The sequence below is a fragment of the Rhinoraja longicauda genome, chromosome 6, assembly GCF_053455715.1.
Source record: "Rhinoraja longicauda isolate Sanriku21f chromosome 6, sRhiLon1.1, whole genome shotgun sequence".
Classification (NCBI taxonomy): domain Eukaryota; kingdom Metazoa; phylum Chordata; class Chondrichthyes; order Rajiformes; family Arhynchobatidae; genus Rhinoraja; species Rhinoraja longicauda.
The window spans coordinates 25274520-25301185 of NC_135958.1; the positions used below are offsets into that span (position 1 = coordinate 25274520).

Sequence of the window (26666 nt, forward strand, 5' to 3'; positions counted from 1 at the left end):
CGTTTATCAATGGTTTGGCATTGCCTTTAATACGACAGAGACTATTAGAAAACAAAACCTTGGATTTACAGTCAGCTTCCAATCAAGTTTACTCATTAGACTTGGCTCAGAGAAATTCAGATGCTTATGGCTCATCTAATGTTTATTCTGCTGCAACTACTAAGAAAGAATCTCACCCAAGTACTAACATGAAGCAAGATGAAACAATTTCTACTGATAAATGTGCCCTTGCTGCAGCATATACTTATCCAAACAGGAAGTGTTACTTTTGCGGGAGTAATATTCATAATAGAGAGATACGTCCTGCTCGAGAGGCAACTTGTAATAGTTGTGGCAAGAAGGGACATTATTCCAGAGTATGCAAGTCCAAAGCAACTACTAAAAGTGTGACTGCTGCCCTGTATATGCCTTCTTTATGTGCAATTACAGCTGCATTTCCTCAGAGCTTGTCTCATGCAGTTACAACGGTGTCCATCAATGGCCATATACTTAATGTACTACTTAATTCTGGCAGTTCAGAAAGTTTTATAAGTGAACAAGTTGGGTCTCAACTAAATCTAACTATAATTCCTTCAAATAGTGAAATCTCGATGGCTATGACATCTCTCAATACTCAAATTATTGGATCTTGTATTGTAGACTTTATTCTGAACAAAACTAGTCATAAATCTGTATGCTTTGGTATTTTGGAAAATTTGTATAGCGATATAATTCTAGGTCAGGATTTTCAGAAACAGCACAGATCATTTCAAATAATGTATGAAGGAACTATGGCTGATCTTGTATTGTCAAAGCCACCAGTATTGTGTGTTTTTTTTCTGCTGCATCTGTTGAATGTCCTTCATTATTCGCTAATTTATCCTCTAAGTGCAAGCCAATTGCTACAAAATCAAGACATTTTAGTAAAGATGACAAAGACTTTATCGGCACAGAGGTAACTAATCTTTTACGAGGTATCATCGAGCCCAGCTCTTCCCCTTGGAGGGCAGAAGTTGTCATGGTTAAGGACCCCTTGAGAGACATAGAAAGAGACTCTGCATTGATTACTCTCAATCTATAAACCAGTTCACGGAGCTTGATGCATATCCATTACCTCGTATAGAAGATATTATCAATTAATTAGCTAAGTATAAGGTATTCTCTACTTTTGACCTAAAAAGTGCTTACTACCAAATTCCTTTGAAAGAATCAGAAAAGAAATCCACTGCGTTTGAAGCAAATGGAAAATTATACCACTACTGCAGAGTTCCTTTTGGTGTAACTAATAGTGTGGCAGTTTTTCAGAGAGAGATGGACAAACTTGTTGAACAGGAAAACCTTAAAGATACTTTCCCTTATCTTGATAATATAACTATTGCAGGAAAAGACCAAGCTGAACATGACAAAAATGTACAACGGTTTTTAGAAGTTGTACATTCTAAAAATCTAACATTAAATGAGGCTAAGTGTCATCAATTAATATTCTTGGTTATTGGGTTGGAAATGATATGATCAAGCCTGATCCAGAAAGACTCCGCCCATGTGCGGGACTTTCGGGCGGGCGAGGCCTGCGGAATCAGCGATATTTTCCAGACGCTTTGAAGATGTGTATTACAGAAATGAGTTGCTTAAAGTTTAAATAAAGTTTAAGTAAATTGGAATTCTCATTTGCCTCACAACACCCCCCAAAGACGTTCAATCCGAAGAAGGGTCCTGACCCGAAATGTCACCTATTCAAGTTCTCCAGAGATGCTGCCTGACCCGTTGAGTTACTCTGAGTTACTCCAGTACTGTGTCTTTTTGTTTTAAACCAGCATCTGCAGTTCCTTTTGTCCTGTTCAAACTTTTCTTCTCTTGGAAACACATTGCCTGGGGCGGTGATGAAGGCAGATTAAATAGTGGGGTTGACGAGGGTTTTCAATAGGCACCTGGAAGTGCAAGAAATGGAGGGATATGGATCATGTACAGCAAATGAGATCCGTTAACTTGGCATATTGTTCATCACAAGTATTGTGGGCTGAAGAGCCCGTTGCTGTACTGCACTGTTCTACGTAGAAGTCTGAAGAAGAGTCTTGACCCAAAACATCACCTATCCATGTTCTCCAGACATGCGGCCTGACCTGCTGTTACTCCAGAACTTTGTGCCATTTTCGATGCTTTACATTCTTAGTCGCTTGTGCGGAAATGCGTGCAGAGACCTTTCATAAATTCATAGGAGCAGATTTAGGCCATTCGGTCCATCGAGTCTACTCCGCCATTCAATCATGGCTGATCTATCTTTCTCCTGCCCTCCACGTAACTCTTGACACCCTTACTAATCAAGAACCTGCCAATCTCCACTTTTAAAATATCCATTGACTTGGCTTCCACCACAGTTTGTGGCAATGAATTCCACACATTCACTACCCTCTGACTAAAGAAATTCCTCCTCATCTCCTGTCTAAAGGTACGTCCTTTTATTCTGAGGCTGTGTCCCAGACTCTCCCACTGATGGAAGCAGCCTCCCCACATCCACTCTATCCCGCCCTTTCATTTTCCCTTTTAATTCGTGAGACGGAGTTGCTTTCAGGATGAAACGTCTCAACAGATGCCAAGAGTCTAAGAATTGTAGCTGACCATGCCAATTAGACCACAGGAAGCTGCATTGGCAAGCATACCTGGATTTGCATGTGTCAGTACAGTGCTCTGGCATGCTCCACCACCAGATGGTCGATGGGCTCGAGTACAACATCTTAAGGAAGTCTTTAGTTGCAGTGGAAATGGTCTGAATGCTCCCTAGTGATGAAGACACTTCAGTTAACCTGTCCAACTCTTCCCTCCTGCTGTCCCTCGGAAGAAAGAGACCTCTTGGGTTTCTCAATCAATTTTGCTTTCACTTTATGCGCGATTGGAAGTCTGACAGATGCAATTAACTGGTTTAAAGGCTTGAGGACGTCAGTAAACAATGAGTCTGACTGCTGTCCAAACTCTCTCTGCAGAGAAGCCTTTCCTCTGATCGTATCACCCTCCCCTAATTCTAAGTGCATCCGACTATTATTTTGCCTCTACAAGGACTCTGCACCATCTGCCAGTGGCATTCAGCCTACAATGAACCATTCTATATGTCCCAGAACATTGTCTGCTTTGATCTCTCCTTTTCACACCTTACATTCTCTTTGTACTCTTCCATATCTCTAGTTTCCCTCTCCCTTGACCCTCAGTCTGAAGAAGGGTCTCGACCCAAAGCGTTACCCATTCCTTCTCTCCAGAGATGCTGCCTGTCCTGCTGAGTTACTCCAGCATTTTGTCTCTATCTTTGGTGTAAACCAGCAGCGGCAGTTCCTTCCCATACAGCTAGGTTTTTATTTCTCATTCTGCTTATTAAGGAAAGAGTTTTGCTGGGACATTGTAAATCGCTTTATTTTGAAAACTGCAGTGGACTCTTTTTTATCTACCAATAGGACTTCACGTTTAAAGTCTTACTTCAGCACTCACTTAGAAAACAATCCCCCAAACCTTGACTGAGATCCAAATGTCTAACCAGCAAACCAAGTTATCAAATCAGCATCAGAAAGCTCATATTTCAGGAGACAATATGTGTTTCTAGATCACCAAACACAAAGTGCTGGAGTAACTCGGTGGCTCAGGCAGCATCTCTGAAAAACATGAGGCTTTGAGTCGGGACCCATCTTCAGACTGATTGTCGTCTGAGAAAGGGAGGAGAAAGCTGGAGGAGAGGTGGGGGGTGGGGATAAAGCCTGGCAAGTGATAGGTGGATACAGGTGTTGGGGGTTTAATTTGGCAGTTGGGTGGACAAAGGCTTGGGATGGGAAGAAGACAAAAGGCTAGAAGGTAACGAGAGTAGAGTCGCAAATTGTGAAGTCAGAGGAGACAGAAAGATGTGAGATAAGAGGAGAAGAGGAACTCAGTGTGTCAGGCAGCATCTGTGGAAGGAACGTTTTTCCAGAATCTGCGGTTTCTAGTGTCAGTCCGAAGATGGGTCCCGACCCGAAACGTCGTCTGTCCATTTCTCTCCGCAGATGCTGCCTGACCAGCTGGGTTCCTCCAGAAACCCAACACCCAAACCCAACCTTCCTCAACACTTAGGAGCACCTTCACTGAAAATAACACAACGATTCAATAAATTGGCTTGCTACCATCACCTCAGGAACAGATAGGATTTGTCTATAACTGTTGGCCCCACCAAAAAGGACCGCACCCTGCAAAATGAACATCCAACCTTAACATTTATTGGCTGAAAAGTCATCTTCACCCAATTCATCCGAAAGTTCAGAGTAATTTAGATTGGCATTTCCAGCAGTACTGAGGGATATTTGAAATGCCAGAGTCAACATTTTTGGAGAAATCATTAAATCAAGAAGAAAAGTGAGGGATTGCAATAATAAGATTGAAATATCAAGATGCAAAGAGGGGCAGAGAATAACAGGGAAAACAACAGGGAAGTTTTGTTTAAAGGTTTTATATCTAATTTGTCCCAGTTCTGATGAAAGGTCATTGATCTGAAAAATTAATTCTGATTCTCTCTCCGTAAATACCGCCTGACCTGTTGCGTTTAGTTTCGTTTCGTTTATTGTCACCTGTACTGAGGTACAGTGAAAAGTATTATTTGTTGCATGCTATCCAGTCAGTGGAAGGAGAATCTGGGGAAGAGTCTCAACAAAAATCACCTATCCCTTTTTTCCAAAGATGCTGCCTGACCCGCTGAGTTACTCCAGCACTTTGCAGTGTATCTCTGGTGCAAACCAACATCTGTAGTTCCTTCCTCTACATGATTACAATCAAGCCATCCACAGTGTACAGATACAGGGTAAAGGGAATAATGTTTAGTGCAAGATAAAGTGCCTCTAATATTCTGTTTCTTTGCCTTTTGTCTGGTCTGTACTGGGTAGCTCCAATGCACCACAGATTTCAAAGCCAAAATACTACAGATGCGGGAGCGACTTTATTGTACAAGTTTGTTGACCACAGTGCAGTTAAATTAAGTGTTTAAAGGCATGTAAATACCAAGTCAATGGTTTTTTTTAAAAGTGGAGATTAATAGGTTCTGGATTTGCAAGGGTACCAAAGTTTATGGGGAGAAGGCAGGTGGATGAGGTTGAGAGGGAAAGATAGATCAGCCATTATTGAATGGTGGAAAGGACTCGATGGGCCGAATGGCCTAATTCTGCTCCAACTTCTTATGATCTTATAGGGGATATTGCTGTTCTTTCAATGGACATTGCATGCAATAGCAGAGTGTTATGGCCTGGCATTATGAAACATTTGTCAGACCTCAGTTGGGTACTGTGTGCAATTCTGGTCACCACACTACAGGAAGGATGTGTTAACAATCGAGAGGGTGCAGAGGTGATTCACCAGGATGTTGCCTGGACTGGAGCAGATGAGGAGAGATGGGATAGAGATTCCCTGGAGTGGAGGTTTAGTTTAGAGAGTTTAGTTTTAGTTTAGTTTAGTTTTGAGATACAGCATGAAAACAGGCCCTTCAGCCCACCGAGTCCACACTGGTCATCAGTCACCCGTACAATAGTTCTGTTACTCCAGTTTCGCATCCTACACGTCACTTTCCCATCCAGTCCCTACACAATCGAGGCAATTGACAGAGGCCAATTAACCTACAAACCCGCACATCTTTGGAACCCATCCTTTGGGGGGAAGCGGAAGCATCCGGAGAAAACCCACGCGGTCACAGGGAGAATGTGGAAACTCCGCACAGACAGCACCTGAGGTCAGGATCGAGCCTGGATCTCTGGCGTTGTGAAGCAGCAAACTCCACCGCTGTGCCACTGTGCCATCCTAGGAGGTGAAGGGGAAGCATAATGAGGGTTATAGATAATATGGAGAGCAAGAATCAAGGACCAGTCTCACCCTGGACACTCTCCCCTCTGCCCTCGGGCAAAAGGTACAGACGTTTGAAAACGCATATCTCCAGATTCTGGGGCAGTTTCTTCCCAGCTGTTATCAGGCAACTGAACCATCCTATCACCAGCTAGAAAGTAATCCTAACTTACATTCTACCTCATTGCAGGCCATCAAACTATCTTTAGACTTTACTGGACTTTATCTTGCACTGAACGGTATTCCCTCTGTCCTGTATCTGTACACTGTGGATGGCTTGATTGTAATCATGTATAGTCCTTTCGCTTACTGGATAGCACGCAACAAAAAAGCTTTTCATTGTACCTCGGTACATGCGATAATAATAAACTAAACTCAACTAAACTAGATTTTTGCACAGAACTTATAGTCTGTAGTGCATCTGTGCTCCCTGCCTTACTAAGTGCATGAGCATCCATATGAATTACGGCAGGCACTTCAAAACAATGGAACAATACTGTGGAAGTCATGGAAAGAGCTTAAGATTATGAGAGGAATAGATAGAGTGAATGCACAAAGACTTTTACCCAGGGTAAGGGAATCAAGAACCAGAGGACATAGGCTTAAGGAAGGGGAAAGATTTAATAGGAACTTGAGGGGCAACTTTTTCACTCAAATGGGACTAGCATAAATGAGGCATCTTGGTAGGCATGGACAAGTTGGTCTGAAGGGCCTGTTTCCGTGCTGTATGACTCTATGACACTATGACTGGATAAGTGTGGAATCAAAAGCATGTTCTGCAACAGAAATCTGTCTTTGAACATTTCAGTCTGACTCAGGAGCGGAGGAAGTGTGTGAGGATAATGCATCTGTGCTTCATCGTGAATATTCCAGGTTTCCTGTCACTTTACCACCAAGGGCTTAAGGTTTTAATGCATGCTCTTCTCATTTAGAATTGACTAAGATTAAATGAGAAGGTCAAATTTTGAGGCAACAATGAAATTCCAATGAATCTTCCAATGTGTACATAGCTAATAAATCCAATTCAGACAGGCATGATCAATTAAACAATTTAGACTCGATATTAAAAGGGGAAACAATCTATTAATCTCTCCGGGAGAATGAGTTCAGGTTTGTTTCCTGCTCCCTCTCTGTCTCTCCGTCTGTCTCTGTCCGTCTGTCTCTGTCTGTCTGCCTGCCTGCCTGTCTGTCTGTGTGTCTCTCTGTCTCTCTCTCTCTCTCTCTCTCTCCCTCCCTCTCTCTTTCTCTCTCTAACAAACTAATTTATCCAAACCGAAACTGTTGCTGGAACAAGGAAAACAATTGGATTTTATGAGAATTCTGATGTTCAATGATTTGCTGCATGATTTGCTGCAATAAACATAGTTTATTATTTTAAAAAATGATGGTGCGTTAACTGTACAGCCTCCAATGGATCCATTGCAGGTAAAATGGACAACAATTGTCATTCTCCAATGCCTCGAGTGTACTATAGGGTTGCATCACAGCTTGGTTTGGGAACAGCTTTGCCCAAGAATACAAGAAATTACAGAATGTTGTAGATTTAGACTTTGGAGATACAGCGTGAAAACAGGCCCTCAGCCCACCGAGTCTGTGCCGACCAGCGATCACCCTGACACAAACACTATCCTACACACTGGGGACAATTTACACATTTCTTTCACAGAAGCCAACAGATCTGCAAACCTGTATGGCTTTGGAATGTGGGAGGAAACCAGAGCACCTAGAGAAAACCAATGTGGTCACGGGGGAACGCACAAACTCCGTCAAAATCAAAACGAAGTCTCTGGAGCTGTAAGGCAGCAACTCAACCACTGCACCACTGTGCCGACTCCTGTTAATCCATTTAGTTTACATTAGTTTAAAAACACAGTATTGAAGCAGGTGCTTCAGCCCACTGAGTCTATGCGGACAATCGAAGACCCATTCATACGAGTTCTAGGTTGTTCCATTTTCACATCCACTCCCGACACATCAGGTGTAGGAAACAACTGAAGATGCTGGTATACACCGAAGATAGACACAAAGTGCTGGAGTAACTCAGGTTTTCGGGTTGGAGCCCTTCTTCAGACAGACTCCGATCCGAAACATCACACATCCTTTTTCTCCAGAGATGCTGCCTGACCCGTTGAGTTACCCCAGCACTTTGTGTCTATCTTCCCTGCACATCAGGATCCAATTAACCTTACAAACCCGCACATCTTTGGGATGTTGGAGGAAACCAGAGCACCCTGAGGAAACCCACACGGTCACAGGAAGAACATGAAAACTCCACACAACCAGCAGCACCCAAGGTCGGAATCGAACCCAGGTCTCTGGCACCATGAGGCAGCTGCTCTACCCGCATTGATTTCCCTTGGGAGAAATATAGATACGTGAATAAAAGCCACAGAGGACCCTGCAGTTTTAGCCCTTGTCTGTGAGAACGTAGACATATTTTTTGTTAATTGTGAAGTAATAAACCATAATGAAAGATACATGGAAGCAGATTTAATGCTGATTTCAATTCTTGCTAATTTAATAAAGCCCACACTTGCAGATGCAAACTGCTAATGACATGAATAATTTCTATTTAGTTTGACACCGGCACCACAATGAATCCTTCCTCTTAAATCAATTGAGTAATGGGACAATTGCCCTTTGACACGCTGGCTGTTCAGCTGACTCAGTGGGTGAGTCAATGAGAGGCACTCCCCGCCAGGCCGGTGATTCACAGCAGGGGGCGCTGCAGCTGAAGGAATGGTCCTGGTTTCTATCAACCAACAACAACAATAACAACAACTCCTTGCATTGATATGGCACCTGCAAAAAAAATGCAGTGGATTGCACCAGTGCAGTTAACAAGCAACACTGAAACATAGTTTACCCCACAAACACAAGGCCAGAGAGAGATCAAGTCGGATGGGCAAAGTGTGACCCGGAAAAGCTGAGAGGGGGAGAATGACGGGGAGGAGTGGAGAGAGAGAGAGAGAGAGAGAGAGAGAGAGAGAGATGGAATGAAAGTGTAAGAGGGGAAATGAGAAAGAGAGAAGGGGGAGTAAGAGAGAAAGAGGGAATTAAAGAGAGAGAGGGGGTGGGAGAGGGGAGGATGAGGGAGAAAGAGAGGGGAGAATGAACCAGAGGGGGGAATGAGAGAGAGAGGGGGAATAAGAGAAAGAGTCAGAGGAGGAATGAGAGGGAGGGAGAGTGAGAGTGGGGGAATGGTGGAATGGCACAGAGAATGAAAGAGAGAGAGCGAGAGAGAGAGGGGGTGAGTTCTTGGTCTTGGGACTGAATGGCATGGCCAGCAATTGTAAAGCAATGAAATTTACAGGTCCAGGTTGAGGGAAGTGATGGTTCTAGAATGATTGTTGGGCTGGAAGTGGCGACGCCATGGATCGTAGCTAAGACGCCTGTAGGTGGCCTTGACATTAATCTTGACATTAACAGGTTCAGGCCCCAATCCCACATCCTTATGGGCGAGTGTGTGTGCTCTAACGTGATCAGATTACGCTGTCTCCATCTGTTACCTCTACAACAGCTCGTGATTCATGGTGGCGTTGAGTAAGTGGGATCATGAGTTATGAAGAAAATGCAAATCTTCTTCAAGGCTTCTCAAGCAGACTGAGCAATTAATCTAACATACAGCAGATGCAATATGTTTTAGCTTAGAGATACAGCGTGGAATCAGGCCCCTCGGTCCACTGAGTTCACATCGACCAACAATCATCCTGCATACTAGTTCTATCCTACACACTAGGGACAATTTACGGAGGCCAATTAATCTAGAAACCTGTACCTCTTCGGAATTTGGGAGGAAACCGGAGCACCCGGTGAAAACCAGAAAATAGGAAATCGAGCTGAAACTGCTGAAAATACTCAACAGGTCAGGCAGGATGTCGAATATCTGGTTGCTCTCAAAGTCAACGAGAGAATTGGAAAAGAGACAACTCCACAGGTTGTCAGAAAGCGGAAAAGTCAGAACCAAAGCCTGTGTTTCCACGGTTACCTGTAACCGGGCCGAGCGAACGATCGAGTGCACAAGAGACTGTAGATGCTGGAATCCTGGGCAATGCACAAAGTGCAGTTCAGATCGCCCCATTCCAGGAAAGATGTGGATACTCTGGAGAGGGTGCAAAGGAGGTTTACCAGAATCTTACTTGGATTCGAGGGTTTTGAGCTATAGGATGGACAGACTTGGATTGCTTTCTCTGGAGCATCGGAGGTTGAGGGGAGGGGTGATAGTAGAATATAAAATTATTAGAGGCATAGATAGGGTAGACATTCGGAATTTTTTCCCCAGGGTGGAAATAACCAACACTAGAGGGCGTGGATATAAGGTGAGAGGGGAAAAGCTTAATGGACATGTGCAGAGTAGGCCTGGAACAGATTGCCAGTGGTGGTGATGGAGGCAAATACGATACTGGCGTTTACGAGGCTTTTAGATGGGCGCATGGAAGTGCGGGCAATAGAGGGATATGGATCATTGTACAGGCAGATGAGATCTGTTCAATAGACAATAGACAATAGGTGCAGGAGTAGGCCATTCGGCCCTTCGAGCCAGCACCGGCGCTCACTGTGATCGTGGCTGATCATCCACAATCAGTACCCCGTTCATGCCTTCTCTCCATATCCATTGACTCCGCTATCATTAAGAGCTCTATCTAACTCTCTCTTGAAACCATCCAGAGAATCGAACTCCACTGCCTTCTGAGGCAGAGTATTCCACAGATTCACAACTTTGGGTGAAGAAGTTTTTCCTCATCTCCGTTCTAAATGGCCAAACCCTTATTCTTAAACTGTTGCCCCTGGTTCTGGACTCCCCCAACATCAGGAACATGTCCAATCCCTTAATAATCTTATCTGTTTCAATAAGATCCCCTCATTCTTCTAAATTCCAGTAAATACAAGCCCAGTCGCTCCATTCTTTCAACATATGACCGTCCCACCATCCCATTGAATTGTAGTGGGACTGTAGTAGATGGGGGATTTTGGTTGGCATGGCCTCTATGCCTCAAAAGAAATCAACATTATTTGTTAAAAATAAGGATATTTGTAACTGATACCAGTTTAATTGCAGCCTAAGGAGGTGCGCCATCTGGTGGTTCAGATTGAAAATGGCAAATATTTCACCTCAGTCCATTTGAGGTTCAGTCCAAGATGGCAAAAAGGGAGTTTCCACCAAAGCAAGGGTGTGTGCGGTCAATTGCCACAACTATGGCAGAAGTATAAACTGGTTTTCCTTCTGCTTTAAAGCAATTAATTTTTAGGAATAATGCCGTTCAAGAAGATGGTACATCACCACCTTCTCAAGGGCTGTTTGGAGTCACGAGTGTTTAAGTGTCACAGGCACCCGCAATGCACAATGCAATTTGCCATAGGCACATGGATCTGCAGGGAATGGCGGGACGTGGGTCAGATGCAGGCAGGGAAGATAAGGTGAACCTGGCAACATGTTTGGCACAGACATGGTTGGCCACTGAGAACAAGGGTGGACCTGGCGGCCGACGAGAACGTAGACCCAGGGTGTCCTCATGGAATCGAGGATGGAGGATTGCACCTTCAAGTTCGGCTGCAGGAGGCACCCCTGGTACACCGAGGCAGTTGGGCGAGGAGAGGGATGTGGGTTCGTGGGCCGAGCCGGTCGAGGGTCCACAGGAGGTCCTGCAGCAGCCTGGGGCTTACCTGGGCTTACCTGGATCGGGGGGGGGGCTCCAGCACATCCAGCATTGTGGACTTTGGACTGTTTCTTTCCCTTGGCACCAAAATATGGCGAGTTGTGCAAAAGAATTTAACTGTGCTATGCCTACATGACAATAAAGAACCATTGAACCATTGCACCAGTGAAGGGTTTGCCCCTGTGCTGTACTGTTCTATGTTCAATATGGGGGGATTGAGACAAAGCATATGAAGATATGGGCAGTAGAACGCCACGTCTCTTCCCATGGAATAGATATCCGGTGGGGGGGGAAGAGGGGGTGGTGCAAAATGACGATGTTCTCTGAGGTGTGTCAGTTTTGCTGGCGGTGAGGGAGCTTCACTTTACACATCGTGGCTGGGAGATAACCTGACGTGGGTTAGTGTCTGACAAGGAGTGGGGAGGATGCTACCTGACCCGCTGAGTTACTCCTGCTATTTGTGTCCATCTTCGGTGTAAACCAGCACCTGCAGTTCCTTCCTACACATTGAGGTGTCACTTGTCTGCAACTGTTGACTTGGCCTCCCGGAATCAGCTCGCACTGCTCAGCCAACAGAGCCTGTAGGGACACGTCTGTGTTGTCAGACTTGCTTCCAGAGGTTGTATGGGGCTGCTGCCCCCTCCGATCATCCACGTCCTCGTGAAGAGTGATTGTCCCATCTCACTGAGGTCAGCTCCAAGCACAGGGACAGTAGGTAATCAGAAGGAACTGCAGATGGCGGCTTATTCCAATGATAGACACAAAAAGTGCTGGCAGCAGTCAGGCAGCATCTCTGGAGAACATGGATGGGTGACGTTTTGGGTCGGGACTCTTTGTCGCCTATCCATTGTTCTCCAGAGATGCTACCTGACCCGCTGAATTACTCCAGCACTTTGTATCAATCACAGGAACAGGAGATCGCTCGCCTTGTGAGAGAACAGCAAAATATTTTATTACATCCTGAAGCAAAATGCTCAGGAGGGTGCCATGGTGACACAGCTGCTCAGCGATAGAGTTGCTGCCTTACAGCGCCAGAGACCTGGGATCAATCCTGACCACGGGTATTCTCTTTATGGATTTTGTACAATTTCCCTGTGACTGCATGGAGTTTTGTCCGGGTGCTCCGGTTTCCTTCCACGATCCTAATTGTTTTTGGTTAGTTGGCTTCGGTAAAAATGTTAAATTATCCCTAGTGTGTAGGATAGTACTAGTGTACGGGGTTTGCTGGTCAGCACGCACTCCTTGGGCTGAAGGGCCTGTTTCCACACTGTGTCTCTAAGCGAAACTAAACTTTGTGAACAGGAATAGCAGAATCGGATCAATGGGATTCCCCATAGAAAGGGATGGCCCATCCCCATGGGACGAATGGTCTCATTTCATTGCAGCTCCATGAAACAATTTTGTAAACCACATTGACTGCCTGCCTCTGTTTCAGTCAGGCCTCTGTTGTACTTCAAGATAAAGAAGGGCAAGAGTGATCAATGATCACCTATATGTTAGTTCTATGTCATCCCAGTTTCGCATCCTACACACTAGCGGTAATTTACAGAGGCCAGTCAACCTAAAAACTGGTCAGTGTGGACACAGTGGGACAATGGGCCTGTTTCACTGTGATACTGTACCTCTAAACTAAACTAAACTAAACAAAACATACCCGAGTGAATGATAAGAGTTAGGTATTCTCACAGCATTTAAGAACTATCTAAACAAGTACATCTTTGGAATGTGGGAGGAATCCGGAGCACCCGGAGTAAAACCCACGAGGTCACAGAGAGAATGTGCAAACTCCACACAGACAGGACCCGAGATCGGGATCGAACCTGGGTCTCTGGCGCTGCTAGGCTTTGTCCACTCCAGTTGCCAATCGCCCTCTAGATTAAAAAAAAAAAATCTTCCTCATATTCTCTCTTTGATCTTCTTACCACTTACTCTAAATATTTGCCCTCTACTTTTCGATGCCTCTGTTCCCCAGTAGCGAAGATGCCATGGCATTATGAATGCCTTTGTAGTTGTAACTAACTTGGTTCTGCAGCAGAGGCCTTTTGAAAGGCAAGCGAGAAATAGTCTTGTAGCTCAAAGAGCAATTGAAATGTTCACACATTTATATTCCATGCACACGATGAATAAAATCTCATCCGATATCTCCAGCAGGGATTACTTAGAAGAAAAGGGGGCACAAACTTCATCAAAGCGATATAAAATTAACAACTTATTGACACTTAAAAAAAGGGAGGGGAATCAGTGTTAAGTGTTTAAGTGCCATTAAGTTTGCAGAACAAGACTGGGCGAGCTACACACATGAATACGGGGCAGCACAGTGGCGCAGCGGTAGAGTTGCTGCCTTACAGCACCAGATACCCGGGTTCGATCCTGACCACGGGTGCTGTCTGTACAGAGTTTGCACGTTCTCCCTGTGACCCCGTGGGTTTTCTCCGGGTGCTCCGGTTTTCTCTCACATCACAAAGACATGTCAATTTGTAGGTTAATTGGTTTCTGTAAATTGTCCCGAGTGTGTAGGATAGTGCTAGTGTACGGCTGATGGCTGGGCGGCGCGGACTCGGTGGGCCAAAGGACCCAGTTTCCATGCTGGAACTAAACGGAACTAAACACTACGCGGATTACCTACACCACAGCAAGAGCAACAAGCAAACAGCAAAGAAAGTAGCTGGGATCCATTACTTGGAATTATCAAAGGCATCTGTTGCATTGTCAGCAGCAACACCTCAGAGCTTTAGTTCATAAGTTCTAAGAGCAGAATTAGGCCATTTGGGCCATCAAGTCTACTCAGCTATTCAATCTCGGCTGATCTATCTTTCCCTCTCAACCCCATTCTCCGGCTTTTGCCCCATAACCCTTGACACCCTTACTAATCAAGAATCTGTCAATCTCCACTTTACAAACCACCTTAAACTTGCCTCATAGCTTTCAACTTTGGGATGGCTCAAAACGTGAATATTTTTGAAGTGTAGCGCTATAATAAAAAAACAATTGTGGCAGGCAGTAAGTAAGCTGTGCTCAGTGTGCTGAAGGAACTCAGTGGGTCAGGCAGCATCTCCGGAGAACATGGATAGGTGATATTTCAGGTCGGGACCATTCTTCAGAATTAGTGTCTCTTTTCGGAAACCAACATTTGGACCTATATCTATCTTCATAAATGGATGAAAAGTGAGAAGTCAAAACACAAGAATAATTTCATAAAAGTAAACTCCAGAGGTTAAGGGAAAGGGAAAGTGGATAATAAAAAAGAACTGCAGATGTTGGTTTATACTAAAGAGAGACACAAAATGCTGGAGTAACTCAGCAAGTCAGACAGCATCTCTGGAGAAACTGGATAGGTAACGTTTCGTGTCGGGAAGAAGGGTCCTGAACCTGAAATGTCACCTGTTGATGTTCTCCAGAGATGCTGCCTGCCCCACTGCGTTACTCCAGCATTTTGTGTCTATCACAGGGTGAAAAGGGTTGGACAGAGTTAAATTGACTTCCTGACATCCATCGATACCTTGTGATGATAACGCAGCACCAGATGACCATGGCATCAGTTTTGAACAATATCTCAGTCTGAAGAAGGGTCTCGACCCGAAACGTCACCCATTCCTTCTCTCCCGAGATGCTGCCTGACCTGCTGAGTTACTCCAGCATTTTGTGAATAAATACCTCAGAACAAGAGGTTGGTCATTTAAGATGGAGGAATCCTTCATTCAGTAGATCATGCATATTTGCAATTTTCCTTGCCAGTGAGATGTGGAGGTGGAATCTTTGAAAAATTCCAAGCATGGAGTAGGCAAGGTTTTGGATTTGAGGGTTGAGTGGAAGAGGCAAGAAAATGGTGTGAGGCCAAGATTTTAGTGAGCGGTGGAGCAGACTCAAAAGAAGCATAGTCTTTCCACTATTGTTACGATAGCAGCGCGGCAGGTAGAGCTGCTGCCTCATAGCGCTGGAGACCTCGGGCGCTGCCTGTGTAGAGTTTGCATGTTGTCCCCATGACCGCATGGTGCTCCGGTTTCATAGAGTCATAGAGTGTACAGCATGGAAACAGGCCCTTCAGCCCAATGTGCCCACACTGGCCAATATGTCCCAGCTACACTAGTCCCACCTGGCCTTGTTGGGTCCATATCCCTCTAAACCTGTCCTATCCATGAACCTGTCCAACTGTTTCTTAAACTTGGGGCTAGTCCCTGCCTCAACTACCCTCTCCAGCAGCTTCTTCCATACACCCACCGCCCTTTGTGTTTCCTCCCACATCAGAAAGTGTGTGGGTTTGTAGGTTAATTGGCCTGCTGTAATTTGCCCCTAGTGTATTGGATGAGAAAGTGAGATAACATAAACTAGTGTGAACGGCTGATCGATGGCTGGCGAGGACTCGGTGGGCCGAAGGACCTGTTTCTATGACGTATCTTTCAATTGTAAGATGATTAGACGCAAAGTGCACTCAACCAGGATTCCTGCATCACACCCCAACATCATTCCGTTCATAAAGTACGTTAACGTGTGAATGAATTTTATTACAAAAAGATTTACAAAAATTTAAATAATACTTACAGTATTAATGCACATACAAAAAGCAAACTACAGCCACTCTCAATAATGTTTTGCAACCATCACAATAATCTTGTATTCCTGCTTTGCTTGTACTTCAGGTAACCCACTACATGAATTTATTAATAAATTAAAAATGTACAAGAAGTAATAATAATAAAATATTTTGTTTAGGAAGGTCTCCTAACCCAACAATCAGAGACAGAATATATAAATGAGCTTCAGGAAATGGCAGGCAGAATTAAACTAAATGTGTTATTCCCCATGGAGACACAAGGAACTGCCGAGGCAAGAAGGGTCCCAACCCGAAACGTCATCCATTCATTTTTTCCAGCTATGTTGCCTCACCCGCCGAGTTACTCCAGCTTTTTGTGTCTATCTTTTACAAACAAAAACACAGAGTGCTGGATTAACTCCGCGGGTCAGGCAGTACCTGGGGAGAACATGGATAGGTGATGTTTCGGGTTGGGACCATTCTTCAGACTGAATGTGGGGGGCCAGGAATATTCGGCCATCGGCCCACAGTCCATGCCGAACATGGTGTCAACTCAAACTAATCATTGCTTGCATGTGATCCATGTCCATTCCCTGCACATCCCTTGGGCTTATCTAAAAGCCTCTTAAATGTATCGTACCATGTGATGGAACCTGCAAAATAAAGTATTCAAGCAGTTGACAATTCTACAGGCACTGTGTGGATGAAGATGAGGCAAGATAAAGGTATCGGTTTGTGTTTTGATGAATTATTTTGTAAATGTAGGTTTATATGAAATTATGAAGTATATAAAATTATGAGAGACAGAGAATAGGGTAGGTAGTTAGAACTTTTTCCCCAGGGTGGAAATGTCCAATACTAGAGGGCAGAACTTTAAGATGAGGGTGAAAGTTTAAAGGAAATGTACAGTGCAAGTTTTTTTACACAGAAAATGGTTGGGGCCTGGAACGCATCACGAGGATTGGTGGTGGAGGCAGATACGATAGTGGTGTTTAAGAGGCTTTTAGATAGACACATGGAAGTGCAGAGAATAGAGGGAATAGAGGGATAAGGATCACATACAGATCACGATGAGATCAGTTTAACTTGGCACAAACATTGTGGACTGAAGGACCCATTTCTGTGCTGTACTGTTCTATGTTTGAAATTTAATCTTGGAGGAAAAATTGGTCTGCCCCTATACAGGTTTTGAAGTCTAATGTTATTCACCAGTGGAAGGCCAATGGAAGCAAATGTACGGCCATTACAAAAAGTTTCACCGAAAGAGTCTTTGCCGAGTTTGGCCCTGATTCATTCATACAACATGTTGCTAGTGAAATCTGTTGGCTCTTGTACTGTAGGACACACTTCTACCATCCAACTCTTGGAAGGGTCTAGGCATGAGGTCTTATAACTCTGAGGAAGAGTCTGAGTCAAAACGTCACCCATCCATGTTCTCCAGAGATGCTGCAAGATGTGCTAAGTTATTCCAGCATTTTGTGCTTGTCTTTTGTCCATAACATGAAGTGTGGCAGAGTGGTGCAGCTGCTGCCTCACAGCGGCAGAGACCCGGGTGCCATCCTGACTACGGGTGCTGTCTGTACGGAGTTTGTATGTTCTCCCTGTGACCACGTGGGTTTTCTCCGGGTGCTCTGGTTTCCTCACACATTCCAAAGATGTGCAGGTTTGTAGGTTTATTGGCTTCTGTAAATTATGCTTAGTGTGTAGGATTGAACTAGTGTTCGAGTGATCGCTGGAGGCGTGGACTCGGAGGGCCGAAGGGCCTGTTTGCACGTTTGCGGTTTGCTGTATCTGTAAAGTCTAAACTCTATTTGTTTCGAAGAGCCTTGTGTCCTTTGCCATTCACATCCTATGTACTAGTCCTGTTTATTTCCCCATAAGGATTGTGGAGGAAGTAAGGTTGGGGAGAATGAAGTTAAATAATATGTTCACCTGATGAAACACTGGGATCACCCACAATGTTTCTCCCTATGTTCTGTAGATGATGCAGCAGGCAGGTCCAAAATCAGCCCTTTCAGAGGACCAGCACAGCCGCGATGGACTGAATGGACTCCTACCACCCCTTATGATTACCTACCTAATGATGCAACCACTGCAAGTGTCAAACGTCCTCCAGCATTTATTTGCAGGGAACAATTAGAATTTAGAAGGATGAGAGAGGATCTTATTGAAACATATAAGATTATTAAGGGATTGGACACGCTAGAGGCAGGAAACATGTTCCCAATTTTGGGGGAGTCCAGAACCAGGGGCCACAGTTTAAGAATAAGGGGTAGGCCATTTAGAACGGAGATGAGGAAAAACATTTTCACTCAGAGTTGTAAATTTGTGGAAATCTCTGCCTCTGAAGGCAGTGGAGGCCAATTCTCTGGATGCTTTCAAGAGAGAGTTAGATAGAGCTCTTAATGATAGCAGAGTCAGGGGGTATGGGGGGAGGGCAGGAACGGGGTACTGATTGTGAATGATCAGCCATGATCACATTGAATCGAAGTGCTGGCTCGAAGGGCCGAGTGGCCTCCTCCTGCACCTATTGTCTATTGTCTTTTAATTCTCGAATTAACAAAATGCATAGTTTCAATTAGCAAGCACATGGGGTTGTTAAAATTCCTCGCTTCTCCCATCCCAGAACGCCAGGATCCCTCTGACAATATTTCCTTTCAAAATACATGCCTTTCTCTCTTCGACTTTATCAAAGAAACACAAAGACATCATTTGGTGGATGAAGCCTTCGATAGTACATGAACAATAAGGTCTACATTGCAGTTTGTGACAGCCTGACTGAATGTCTGGCTGGATATTAGCACCACAAAGTCTTAAACGCTGCGCTTGATATTCTAACGTAGGCAATCATACTCCTTCCATCGGTAAGTGCATCTTCCGTGCTCTCTCGAAAAGCAATAGCAGTTAATGGGCACTGTTTTAACATAATATCCCCACACTCTCACACATACAGACGCACACACACACACACACACACACACACACACCCAGGGATGTAAACATATGAAAACAATCAAATGCAGACCACACAAACTGTTAATACTTCTTACAGACAAAAAATGGACAATTTATATATATATTTATATACCTAGATTCTCCACGCTGACCAGGATTAAATTTATCCAGCAGGATAACTTTCCATCAACAAGAGCAAGACTGGTTGGCAAACACTTTTCAAAGTTTCAAAGTCTTTGTAGAACCAACGCGTCTTTATTGTCTGTCCTCTTGTACGACCAGATGCCAACCGTCCGTCAATCTTTTCAGGGGGGGTAAAAAAAGACCCACTAGGCCTTTGTCCAAGTCAGCGCTGAACCACCCTGATCGAAGGACAACAGGGGGCGCTGAGTTCGGAGTCTGCCCCCGTTGGACGCGGTCAAAACCTCCTTGGCAGCGGCTAATAAATAATCTTGTTGGGGTGGCTGATCCGTGGGGAAGGGGAGTGAGGAGAGAAGGTCAAGGTGATTGTGGTGGCGGAAGACGCCGGTCGCTATCGGTTGATTTTGCTGCAGGACTTGCAGCATTGCTTGCCGTAGAACTTGTGGCTGCAGAGCCCGTGTTGTGGAACCAGCTGGCACCAACTAAAGTAGTCGACACAGTTGAGATCTACGATGGGAGAAGAAAATACACATCAGCAAAGGTGAAAAGCCACAAGAGCCATAGGGTCCCTTGGCCTTCAAGGTTCAAAGTCCTTGCACTGGTAGAACCAACTGGTCCTTCATCATTTGTCCTCCTTATCCTACCAGATATCAGCCAGATACCCACCAGGTACATCAATCTTTACAAGTGGTGAAAAAAGAACCACTAACCCATAGCCCCAAACCGCCCTGATCGAAGGACTACAGGGGAGCTGAGTTAGGAGACCGGCCCAACTCGTTCATGCCGACCACAATCTCCAATCTAAGCAAGTCCCACCTACCCGCGTTTGCCCCAAACCCCTTTAAATCTTTCCCATCCATGTACCTGTCCAAATGTTTTTTAACTGCTGTTATGACATCTGCCTCAACTAATTCTGGTAGTATGTTCTTTATACCAACCACCCTCAGAGTGAAAACGTTTCCCTTCAAGTTCCTATTAAATCCTGCCCCTCTCACCTTAAACCAGTGTTCTCTAGTTTTTGATTCCTCTAACCTGGGTAAAAGACCCACTCTGTCACCCATTCACTCCTGTATTCGCCATCCTTACTCCTGCATTCAAAGCATTGCAAAGCGGATCGAGGTTCTCAACGGAGATGAAAACAAAAGGTAGTCAGAGGCTCTGGTGACTAGATCTGAGGGGACTTACCTTTTCTGGGTGATGGACAGAAGATTGTATTGCAAGCTCTCGACACTGCTGGCTTCTGGTGTACGTGACATCCCACCGAGAGTCTCCCCTGTCGTAGACAGTGCATGCTGCGGATCTGGACTCCCCCTCCGCACGTTACTGTACACTGCACGGGAAAGAAAGGAATTATTTGCACCCTTCTTGTCTGCTAGTCCTTCTCAGTGACACAGAAACAGACAGCCTTTCATCTTCCGTACGATAGGAGCAGCAAAATTTAAGTCATCAACATGCTTCGACTTAATCAAGTCTTACACCACGGAAACAGGCCCTTCGGCCCAACTCTTCCAAGTTGGCCCATCTACATTTAAAAGACATTTGGTCAGGTACATGGATAGGAAAGGTTTAGAGGGATATGAGCCAAATGTGGGCAGGTGGGACTAGCGTAGAGGAGGCACCTTGGTTGGCATGGGCAAGTTGGGCCGAAGGGAAGGTGGGACTAACGTAGATGAGGCACCTTGGTCGGCATGGGCACGTTGGGCCAAAGGGGTTGTTTGTGCACTGTATGACTCTGTGACACTAAATGTTGTTATTTTATCTGCCTCAACTACCTCATCTGGCAGCTTGTTCCATGTACCCACTGCCCTCTATGTGAAAAAGTTGCTTCTTTAAATGTTTTCCCTCTAACCTTAAACCTGTGCCCTTTTGTTACAGACTCCCCTTATTTGCAGTTCATTTCCATGCTTTACCATTTTATAATCGGCTTGCATCTAAGATACATACAGTAGATACACAGATACATAGACAATAGGTGCAGGAGTAGGACATTCGGCCCTTCGAGCCAGCGCCGCCATTCAATGTGATCATGGCTGATCATCCACAATCAGTACCCCATTCCTGCCTTCTCCCCATGCCCCTTGAATCCGCTAGCCCAAAGAGCTCTATCTAACTCTCTTTTGAATGCATCCAGTGAATCGGCCTCCACTGCCTTCTGAGGCAGAGAATTCCACAAATTTACAACTCTCTGTGTGAAAATGTTTTTCCTCATCTCAGTTCTAAATGGCCTACCCCTTATTCTTAAACTGTGGCCCCTGGTTCTGGACTCCCCCAACATCGGGAACATGTTTCCTGCATCTAGCGTGTCCAATCCCTTGATAATTTTATATGTTTCTATAAGATCCCCTCTCATCCTAAATTCCAGTGAATACAAGCCCAGTTTCTCCATTCTTTCATCATATGACAGTCCGCCATCCCGGGAATTAACCTAGTGAACCTACGCTGTACTCCCTCAATAGCAAGAATATCCTTCCTCAAATTAGGAGACCAAAACTGTACACAATACTTCAGGTCCTGTTCAACTGCAGAAGGACCTATTTGCTCCTATACTCAACTCCTCTCGTTATGAAGACCAACATGCCATTAGCTTTCTTCACTGCCTGCTGTACCTGTATGACTGTTAGTAATCTGCTGGTATTTAAAAGTGCTTTAGTTTATATCCAGTGAAGTGTACCGTTGAAGGGAAGTTATTCAACTTGTGATCAGAGGGCACTTAAGGTGCGAGGGGCAAAGTTTAAAGGAGACGTACAGAGCAAGTTTATTTTATACAGAGAGTAGTGCGAGCCTGGAAAGTGATGTCAGGGTGGTGATGAAGGCAGATACGATAGTGACGTTTAAGAGACTTTGGAAAGGCACATGGATAGGCAGGGAATGGATTGATATGGAATATGTTCAGGTCGACTGGCAACATGTTTGGGGCAGATATTGTGAGCCGAAGGGTCGGTTCTTGTCAAAGATAGACATAAAGAGTCAGGGTAATTCAGTAGGTCAGGCAGCATCTCTGGTCAACATGGATAGGTGAAGTTTTGGGTCGGGGCCCATCTTCAGGGTCTTTTCTGTTCTTTGTTTTAAACTTCTAAAGTGTAAATAGTCACCAGCACAATCTACTGCAGATGAGAACAATATTCAGTTCCAAGGGGCTGAATAAACAGTGCCACACCATCTAACTGCTCAGCATTGCACACTGGTCAACCTGAGGAGCACCTTCAGCAACAGACTGGTTCCACCAAGATGCAGCACAGAGCGCCACAAGAGATCCTTTAACCCTGTGGCTCTCAAACTCCTCCCCCTTCTATCGTGGGGTAGACTGACTCCCCTTCTCCTTCCCCTCCCACCAGACACCCAATCTTTGCACATCCTAAATCCTGGACTTTCCACTCATCACTTTAATTTCATGTTTCATGTATCTTATAGTTATCTTATAAGATAGCAGTAATCTTATCATTGTGTAGCTCACGAAATCAAGGGATATGGGAAAAAAGCAGGAATGAGATACTGATTTTGGATGATCAGCCATGATCATATTGAATGGAGGTGCAGGCTCGAAGGGCCGAATGGCCTGCTCTTGCACCTATTTTCTATGTTTCTATCTTGTTGTGTTTTGTGACTGTTGGTAGACCAATTTCCCTCCTGGGATAAATAAAGTTCTATCGTATCGTATCGTATCCCACACCCGAACCATAATTCAACTCTGGCCTCCTACCTGTTGCCATGGTGATGCATACCAGGCTGGTGCCGCGTTGCTGAGGATTTGGTTCATGGCAGGATTGGTACATGCGCCCAGGTTACAAGCTCGTTCAAGATCAACCTTCACTTTGGGCAGATGGCGACATCTCCGCTGAGGGAAAGGGACATACTTGCCGGACACACTTTTCTCACTGCACTTTAGCTCCCGTTTTTGTAGGCCGGGACCACAGGACACTGAGCACTGCACAGGGAGAAATACAAGTAGTGTTTTATGCGAGAGAAGTAGTGGCGAAGAACTGAAAAGAAAACTCTCACCAACTCCTACAGATGGGCCGTTTAAAGAATTTTATCGGGATGCATCACGGCCTGGTTTGGAAACTGCTCCAACCAAGAAACTCTAGAGAGTTGTGGACGCAGCCCAGACCATCACACAAACCACCCTCCCTTCCATTGACTCCATCTACACTTCACTCTGCCTCAGCAAGGCCAGCAGCATAATCAAGGGCCAGTCTCATCCGGTCACTCCTTTTTCTTCCCTCTCCCATCAGGCAAGGAGTACATAAGTCTGAAAGCACAGACCTCCAGATTCAGGGAGAGTTTCTTCCCAACTGTTACCAGGCAACTGAACCGTCCTCTCATCAGCTAGAGAGCAGTCCTGACCTAGCATCTACTGCACTGGAGACCTTTGAATTATCATTAATCGGACTTTATCTTACACAAAACGTTGTCTGTACAGTGTGGATGGCAATATTGTCGTCAGGATAGAACCCGGGTCTCTGGCGCTGTTAGGCAGCAACTCTACCACTGCACCACTGTGCCGCCCCAATGCGTCACAGTGTGGAAGCTGCCAAAGAGGACCATAGCCCTGCTCATTTATCCTCCTCCTCCCTCCACTGAGGTGAATGTAAGCCAGTGCAAGTTAAACAGAGCACAGCAAGGAAAATGGCCAACTCAATGAGTTAAGTCAGCAATGTCAGACTTACCACCACATCAGCAAGAAATATAAATTACTTTCATTCTCTCTCGGCCCTCTCCGTCTGATCCTTGCTAATTAAATTTGCCGTGAAAGCAAAGAGAATATCCAATTTATTTTTAATATCCAATATAATGATAATCTTAAATGGTTGACTCCACTAACCTCTCTATAGCATTGTGTGGTATAATTATGCCTTGCAGGCAAAAAGGTGAGGGGTTAGACATTTGTCTTTCATCACAGTTGGTCAACACTTAAGATGGAGGTAGTGATGCATTACTGATGAAGGTTCTTCAACCTGAAACGTTCACTCACTTTCTCTTCCTCAATTTTCTCTTCTTTCGCTCGTTAACAATATTTCAACAAAATGTACCAATTTAACTTAGAAATATAAAAGTTCCTTTCTCTTTTCCACACCAAAGAGTACCCGCTGAACCTATGCCCGGGTGTAAGGGTCTGCTTTGAGATGTGTAGGAAGGAGCTGTAGATGCTGGTTTACCGCGTAAGATAGACACAAAATGCTGGAGTAACTTAGCCGGACAGGTAGCACCTCTGGAGAGAAGGAATAGGTGAGGTTTCGGGTCGAGACCCTTCTTCAGATAATTCTCGCCTTTCCCATCAGGCAAGAGGTACAGAATTGTGAAAACACACACCTCCAGTTTCAGGTTCAGTTTCTTTGCAGCTGTTATCAGGCAACTGAACCATCCTGTCACCAACGAGAGCTACCATCTACCTCAATGGAGACCCTCGGACTATCTTTAATCGGACTTTATCTTGCACTAAACGTTATTCCCTTTATCCTGTATCTGTACACTGTGGACGGCTCGATAGTAATCATGTATAGTCTTTCCGCTGACTGGGTAGCACGCACCAAAAAAAAAGTTTCACTGTGCACATTACAATAATAATAAACTAAACAAAGTCATTGCCAGACCTCTGTCCATGCTGACGTGATCCATCGTAATCGATCGTTCTTCGGGCACCTCCGCATCACGCAGATCTCCTGACTCTTGGGCTTGGAGTCCAGCGTGCACAGACTATCCAGCACGGTGTGCGGTTTGGACGTGGGGTTGGTGCTTCTACAGTAGACGTTGCGCTTTCTCATCCCTCGGCCACAGGTCTTGGAGCACTGGAAATGGGAGACAATAATGAGGTGAGAGTCAGGTGAAGATGCAGACTCCGTGGCCCCTCGGACATCCTCTGCCATTCAATGTGATCCCATCATGGCCTCACCCAACACTTTCATGGCCTGCATTTCCACTGTCGGTCAAAAGAGGGTTGTCTGTATCTGAAATAAGCTGCCAGAGGAAATTATAAGAGTGGACACATTTACGACTTTAAAATATATTTGGACAGATATATGGATAGGAGTAATTTAGAAAGGCCAATTAACCCACAAACCCGCATGTGCTTTACTTTAGACTTTACTTTACCTCAGAGATAAAGCGCAGAAACAGGCTCTTCGGCCCACCGAGTCCGCACTGACCAGGGACCGACCCCGTATACCAGCCCTGTCCTACACACGAGGGACAATTAAACAATTTTTATCTCAGCCAATTAACCTAAAAATCTCTATGTCTTTGGAGTACTGGAGCACCCGGAGGAAAACCCACATGGTCACAGGGAGAACGTACAAACTCCATACAGACAACACCCGTAGTCTGGATTGAAGCCGGGTCTCTGGCGCTGTAAGACAGCAACTCTACCACTGTACCACCGCGCTGCCCAATAAATGGGTAGGATGAGGCGGAGGGTGTTCTACACACTAGGGGCAAGTTAGCGAGGCCAAACCCACACGTGCAATTCCTTACTGAGGTGAATATACCTACTTATTACAATACAGAGTGTCCCGTAATAACTGCCAAAACAATCCCCTCATTCCAATTCTCCCCCTCTCCTTACATTCTCTCTCACCTGCCCCTCTCCATTCCTTCGATTCAATTGGGCTTGCAGGATAATTTACAGCAGCTAATTAACTGACGTGCACCTCTTTGGGATGCGAGAGGATGATGATGATGAAGATACAAAGTACTCACTAGAGTCCCAATGGTCCCTCCTTGTTCTTGGAGACCACCCCGCCCCCCCCCCCTCCAACCCCCCCTCCCCTCCTTCACTGCCGAGTTCCTCTTTGTTCTCTATGGCCTGACCACCTCTCTCCCTTGTACTGTTCACCAGTGTGCCTTCCTGCTCCTCTCCACCCCCTCAGCCTTTGTGCCCCGGGGGTGGTGGGGGCTCCCGCAGCCGACCTTGATGGGCGAGGCCGGTGGCAGAGGGGAACTGGGGTCTGCCCTACCGTGCCCCCAAGGTCAGCTGCGGTAAGCCCCCCCCCCCCCCCAGGGCACAAAGGTGGACGGACAAGGAGAAGGACGTTGCATGGCAAGGAAGGGGATGGCAGGAGGCCTGTAGCAGCCTGGGGCTCGCCTGGATCGGGCACCGCTCATCAGAACTAGAGCACGGACTGGACTTTGAAAATGGCGCCAAAACATGGGGGTTCAGTGGACTATTTCTGTACACTTCAGTAAACTCAGGTTGATGATGAACTTTTGTTGCCTTCAAATGTTAATTTTGGAGCTCCCTCCACACAGGCTGACTAACCCTCTGAATGGTTCCAGCTTTTTCTGTTTTCTATCCAAGATTCCCTGCAACTGGACATTTCTCTTTTATCACTACTCTTTTCCACGCTTGCAGATGAGTGGGAAAGATGGAACACAATCTGCCCCTGGTGAATAAATGATGAATCGCTCTGCCTAAAGGTGTTCAAATGAAGACAAAGGAAATCCTTGCAGCTTCAATTTTCATTGTTAAATTCCAGGTGCCAGTCTGACTATCAGATTTTATCAGTGGCTAGAATGTGAGACTTGTCCAACCTGAAACTTAACCAACCACTGATAACATCACATAAATGACCCCA

The 26666-nt window shown here is 45.3% G+C and overlaps 1 protein-coding gene across 1 annotated transcript in view; it reads right to left on the bottom strand.

Annotated features, from left to right (window-relative positions):
- Positions 1-18557: 18557 nt before the first annotated feature.
- adamts18 (ADAM metallopeptidase with thrombospondin type 1 motif, 18) overlaps positions 18558-26666 on the bottom strand; it is a 156929-nt gene continuing 148820 nt past the window's right edge. Inside the window, 4 exon segments of the mRNA XM_078401737.1 lie at positions 18558-19597; positions 20270-20428; positions 22799-23023; positions 24690-24884. Of these exon segments, the coding sequence (XP_078257863.1) occupies positions 19490-19597; positions 20270-20428; positions 22799-23023; positions 24690-24884 (687 nt within the window). The 3' untranslated portion in view covers positions 18558-19489.